Genomic DNA, 6,247 nt, shown 5'->3' on the forward strand with positions numbered 1-6,247 from the left:
ACCCAGGCTCTTTCTGGCACTCTGCCCTTGCTCAAAGTGCCTTGGTTCTGTGGTTCATTTCTGCAGGGGGGTTGGCATCTTGAGGCAGACCCTTTAACTGCTCCAGTCCTCAGGGGTTGGACCACCCTGAATGGGCACAGCCCGTCTTGTCCTTTCCACATCTTCAATTCCAACCTCACCTGGGGCAGAGGGAGGAGTGCAGGGCTGCATCCATTTCCCTGCCTGTCCTCTTGGTGACTCTCGGCTGGTTCCAGGCCTGCTGTTCCCTGTGTGCACACCCCTGCCTGTGGAGGGGGAGCTCTGTCATGACCCCACCAGCCAGCTGCTGGACCTCATCACCTGGGAACTGGAGCCGGAAGGCGCTTTGGACCGATGTCCCTGTGCCAGTGGCCTCCTCTGCCAGCCACACAGGTGAGGTCCCCTCTGTTGACTGTACTGGGGGCTGAGAGCAGTTAAAATATCATCCAGGGGACTCAGGAGTAGGCTTGGTTGGGAGGAGATATTGATTCAGTGTAGGGCAGGTGTGGCTGGAGGTGTCTCTGGATCACTAGGATAAAGGGGTCCAGTCAGCATCAGATCCCTTGGTTGGGGCTCTGTTAGATGGTGATTGACACATCCCAAGTGGGTGCCCTAGTGGGAGGGTATGGAAGGAATGAGCCCAGACCATCCCATCCTAATGGGGAAGATACTGAAAGGCAAGAGGGGAGGACCACTAATGTGGAAGGCACCTCTAGTGTTAGAGGCTCAGAAAACTGACGCTTCAGGCTGGAAGAACTGCTCTCTGTATCTTCCGGCCCTGCCACAATCTCTACTCAGTCTTCCATTCTACCAGAATCCAGGGCCATAGGGAAGACAGGCAGAATTCCCTCTCCTTTCCACAGAGGCCCAGTGTCACCAGGTCACTGTGTGTACAGCAGCTGTGGGGTAGCAATGTGCCTCCTGCTTGGAATGCAAATGGACAGAGGGCTTAGGGGACTCTGTGTGACAGTGAGCTTCTGAATCCCCATCATCAGGGCCTGCTCCCAGGCAGACAAACCAGTAGTTAGTCACACAGAAAAGCAGGCCTAAGATTGTTCCTTAAGGACTTTTCCCAGCTGACTCTTCAGGAAATAGTTGATAGGAAGCAGCCTAACAAATGTAGTGAACGAGGCCTGAAGCCCACAGAGCGCATGGCCTAAGTCTTCACATGCAGCTGACATGCTCCAAGCCTGCTCTCCAGGATAATGGAGAGAACCTTGACTAAACTTCTGCCCTCTTCCCCAGCCACAGTCTGGTGTACACGTGCAAGGCATCTTTCGTTGGCAGCCATGACCACAGTGAGGAGAGCCAGCTGTTGTCCAGGGAGGTCCTGGATGAGTACGAAGATGTTGGCTTCATAGGGGAAGTGCGCCAGGAGCTGGAAGACCTGGAGCGGAGCCTGGCCCAGGGGATGGCATTTGAGGACCCCGCCCCTGTGGAGTCACTAGGTGGAGAGGAGGAGATTTAGACCCAGACCCAGCTGAGTCGCTGGTAGATGTGCAATAGAAATGGCTAATTTATTTTCCCAGGAGTGTCCCCAGGTGTGGAATGGCCACAGCTCCTTCCCAGTAGCTTTTCCTCTGGCTTGACAAGGTGCAGTGCAGTGCATTTCTTCCAGTTGCCCCACTTCTCTCACTCGGGAAGGACAGGCATGGCGGGTAAGGGCGTGTGAGCCGTCCCACATTGTCGCTAGACATGCTGTCTTGTTCTTCTCGGATCGAAGATGTTTGAAGGGAGAGGATGGGAAGAGGTGAAGTCTGCCCATGATGGGTCTGGGGGATATAGGGAGGGGGTGCCTGCCTGGCAAACGTGGACTTGGCACGTAGCCATTGCTTTTGTCTTGTGGCCGCTCCATGGGCGGAGGCAGTGGCTACGCCGGAGCTATGCTGCTCTTGTGGCCTCCCACACATTCACCCCTGTGTTTCAGCTCCTACCTCACTGTCAGCACAGCCCTTCATAGCCACGCTCCTGCTTCTGCTACTCACCACAGCCTGGGAGGGGACTGGAGTGGCTTTCTTTCCAAGCCCCATGCTCTCTCTCAACCCCACACCAGCCTTGGTGGCACCAACAGTCCTTCCAAACAGGTGGGAGTGAAATCCTTTGGTTTTTACTTTTTACTCCTCCGGCGCATGCCTGGACTGAAGGTCAGGCTAGTTTGCATGTCCCTCTAAGGTTAGTAGCAGAGTGGCCGATACTGTCCTCCACTATCTGCTTCAAAACCCCTGAAAGCCAGTGTTTGGAGTGCAGTTTGTGTAAATTAATTTGCAGGAAATATACTTGGGTAATTGCAGGGCCAGGATTGTGAATGAAATTTGCAAGGTCGCTTAGCGACAATGGAAAGTCTTTCTCAATCACAAGAAAAACCAAGCCAGGCTGTGTAAAGTACAGCTGTGACGTCCAGACAGAAGGCTGGACTGGATGTCGGGCCTCAGATGACGGTTTCAGGTGCCAGGAACTATTTCCATTCTGTATTTATCCAGAGTTATTAAAATTTAAAATTGCACACAGTTGTAGAAGCATGCTTTTTTCTTGAGTTTTAAATTATGTATACACAAAACATATTGCCCTCAAAGATCATGCATAAATCACTACTCTTTGGTAATTCTTGGACTTTTCTCTTTGATTTTTCAATAGATATAAACCCCCTTCATGCAAAAAATAAAATAAAACAATCTGTAGAATAAAGAGACAAAAAATGTTCCATAGAAGCATATTTTCCAGGCATCTGGAACTCACCTCTTTTAGAATCGGAATATGTTGGAACTCTTATCCTTGTCTGGATAAGTTTTAAGAGAGAAAATACTTTACCATCTCCTGAAAGAATAAATGGAATATATGAGTCTTCATTTGGAGGCTCTCTGTTATCAAATGCAGTTCTGGGACTGTGCTAGCATTGTTACTGTAACAAAACAGCTGAAGTAATGAACTTGCCTATTTTAAAAAAAGGGTTAATTGGCGTCACCATCTCAGGTTTCGGTCATGATCCTATGGCGTTCAAACTGTGGAGAGGCGGGACAGCGTGGCAGGGCCATGTGGTAGAGTCAAGCTGCTCCCTTTCTGGCTAAAAGAGAGAAGAGGGCAATGTGCAGTCTTGCCCAGGGCACACCTTGCCCCAGGATCTGGGCACTCTCACAAGGACCCACCCCTTAAAGGTGGGACGCTCTGCAGCTTTGGCTTTAGTTACTCTGGGCGCCATGATCAAACAGTCAGCAAGAAGCAGCCTGAGGGATGAGGGTTGGTTTTGAAGCCTGGCGGGGAAGGCATGGGGTGAGAATGCGGGGCTGCCTCCCTCGGTATGGAGGGAGGGTCAGGAAGCATTGAAAGCACAATGTAGGGCTCAGCTTTCTCCCTCTTTCCCTTTTTGTTTATTCTGGGACCCCAACCCTTGGGGTGGTGCCAGCCACACTAAAGATGAGTCTTCTTTCCTCAGAGCTCTCTGGAAACTCCTAGCCTCATAGATATGTGCAGAGGTGTGCCCCTAAATGGTTCAAATCCATTCGGTTCTAAGACATGGAAATGCTATATACTAACTCTTCCACGAAGCACCGAGTACCTCTTAAAAGCCTCTAAATCTCATCTGAAGATATCACAGTAAAGAGATGTAAACATTTAGAAAATCAATAAATGTAATTGATGAAGTCACCTGTGTCCATGGTATGGATCCATTTGTTACTAATCCAGTGCTAGTTAGGATTTGCTGTATTTTATCTGCTATGCTGGAATACTCTGGTTTTTTACAGATAAATGTTTAGATAACTGAATAACATTTTTTAAAAAGATACTCTCAGGTTGATAAGATTATTGTAGTCTTCCAATATTGGCATGGGGACCAAGCCTTTAACAAGTAGGTCTTGGGCAGGGGTATATTTTTTCTGGCTTGCAACAGAGTTGTGACACGTTAAGCTCTTTAAAGACTAGATTAATGAGGTCACTGTATATTTAGGGCAGCAGGGCAGCAGGCTCTGATTCATTATGTCTCTGAATTCTATGAGATACTAACAGATGAAGAGAAGTGGCTTCAAAAAGATGGACTGAGGTAGCAATCAGATGCGGTGGCATCTAGGGGACATCTAGGGGCTGTCCTGTATTCAGTGTTGAAACTTACCAGGGCCACTCTATCTCCTGGATCATCTGGCAGCTGTGTGCCAAGGACTTCCTCAGAGCCAGGGGTTGTGATGTGCCCGGAGGGTTCTCAGATGAGAGTCCCAGCTCTGAAATCATTACAGTAGAAAGCAGGACTCAGCTAGACCAAGCAGAGACTGACACCGTCGGCCCAGTATGGAGGGTTAGAGGAGCCTCAGCAGGGTGCTTAGCTTGGAGGGCTGGCATGGAAATGGGCTGAAAGGTGCACACATACCAGGAAGTCAGGAGGCCTTGGAGAGGGGAGATAGGAGTCTCAAAGGACGCCTAAGGAAATGCTTAGATGAGGCTGGAAATTGTTTAGAACCAAACCCCAAAATCAAATAATAAACATCCCTGTTGGGTACCCACCATGTATCAGGCCCTGTCTCAAGAGCTAGAGTGTTTCACGAATGAGGAAAAACTGGGATCCCCTTCCCAGAGCTAACTACCAAAACACAAGGAGCCCATGCGAGGCCTGAATGCTCAGCTGAGATTATGCCTCACCATTGCTAATGGACCATGGGAAGAGTGGGACACACTGTGTCTCTCAGCTTCTTGACTGGATCTTTTCTTGGACCCTGTTCCTGCCAGGGAAGAGGTGGCAGAAGGTTTGGCTCCTTAGTAGTAATCTCAGCAAAAGACCAGGCTGCCAAGGAGGGAAGCTGGGAACTGCCAGGCTGCCGTCCTCCATCCTCTTCCATCCTCGGGGCCTTCAGAAAATACTCCCTTCCTAGCTTTTGTTAGTCTTTAAGCTGGCAGGCACTCCTTGATTCACAGTCTACGTACGACTTTTCTTATTTCTATGGCTGTTATGACCTGGCAAGAGTGACTTAGGGAGGACAGGTTTAGAATTTGAAGGAACTGTCCGTGTTTGCATTCATTACTGCAGGAATGGAGATGACTGGTCACATGACTTTCCTATCATTGACTGGATCTTTTCTTGGACCCTGTTCCTGCCAGGGAAGAGGTGGCAGAAGGTTTGGCTCCTTAGTAGTAATCTCAGCAAAAGACCAGGCTGCCAAGGAGGTAGCCTATCAGGATCAGTCACTGGGAAGGGGTGCAGATCACAAGGCCCACCTGCAGCGACCCACTTCTGCCAGCAAGGCTCCACTTCCCTAATGTTCCACAACCTTCCAAGACAGTGCTGCAAGCTGAGGACAAAGTGTTCAAAAACAAATGGGTGGGGGGTTGTTTGGATGAGAAGTGTCCCCTGTAGTCTTACACATTTGAACTCTGTCCGCAGCTGGTGATTATGTGTGGGGAGGTTTAGTTAGGCAGTGCAGCCTTGTGAGAAGTGCTGGTGGCAGGCATTGAGATCATATACTTTTATTTAATGTCACTCTGCCACACATCTTCCTGCTTTGCTGCCATGTCACACTGCCAACATGGGCTCTGAAACTGTAAGCCAAAATAAACTCTTAAGCTGCCTTTTGTCCTGGTGTTTTATTACAGTAATAGTAAAATAACACATACGGGTAGGATTTCACAGTCAAACTACAAGAGTTCCTTTCTTCAAACTCAGCAACAATGGGCACTCAGGCTTTCTGCAGTGAAAAGTTCTCCACTCTCAAAGGCTTATGTAAGTAGATGGAGCCCACATGAATAGGGCGATCTTTACCCTGATGGAGTCCTTGACTATTATTAATACATCTTCAGTCTCAGTGCTGCACAAGGTTCCCAGGGTCCTGTTTTGGGCTCTGGACATCTCTGGGTGAGTTATACTGTCTAGCACAGAAGTCTGAGTTTGAGGCCTAAAAGTTGAGAACAAAAGCAATCCTGGTCATAACTTTCTCTCAATAGTGTGTGTGCAGGTATTCATTTGGATGTGTGCATCTATGTTCACACATGTGGAGGCAAAAGATGAGGTCAAGTTCAAATAGTTGTGTCTTGTTGATGGAACCTATAGACATCTAACATTAGGTCTCTAGGAGGGGACAGTGACCTCACTGCAGATGGCTGCTCATGAGCACAGTCATCTCTTTCCCACCTGCCATCAGCAGTGGTGCAAAAGAACAGAGGCAGGAGACCAGACCTGTCTTCCCTACTACATATTGTGTCAGGCAGCTTTAGGACCACAGTGTGTGCTGAGGAAGCACACTATTTTGAA

At 48.8% G+C, this 6,247-nt stretch overlaps 1 protein-coding gene across 1 annotated transcript in view; it reads left to right on the plus strand.

Moving 5' to 3' along the window:
* The window catches only part of Dkk3 (dickkopf WNT signaling pathway inhibitor 3), a 42,329-nt gene extending 38,669 nt beyond the window's left edge, over positions 1-3,660 (plus strand). The window contains exons 7-8 of the mRNA XM_052201099.1: positions 255-411; positions 1,264-3,660. Of these exons, the coding sequence (XP_052057059.1) occupies positions 255-411; positions 1,264-1,486 (380 nt within the window). The 3' untranslated portion in view covers positions 1,487-3,660. The remainder of the gene's footprint in view (positions 1-254; positions 412-1,263) is intronic.
* Positions 3,661-6,247: the final 2,587 nt, after the last annotated feature.

The sequence above is a fragment of the Apodemus sylvaticus genome, chromosome 1 (genome assembly GCF_947179515.1).
Source record: "Apodemus sylvaticus chromosome 1, mApoSyl1.1, whole genome shotgun sequence".
In the NCBI taxonomy this organism is placed as follows: domain Eukaryota; kingdom Metazoa; phylum Chordata; class Mammalia; order Rodentia; family Muridae; genus Apodemus; species Apodemus sylvaticus.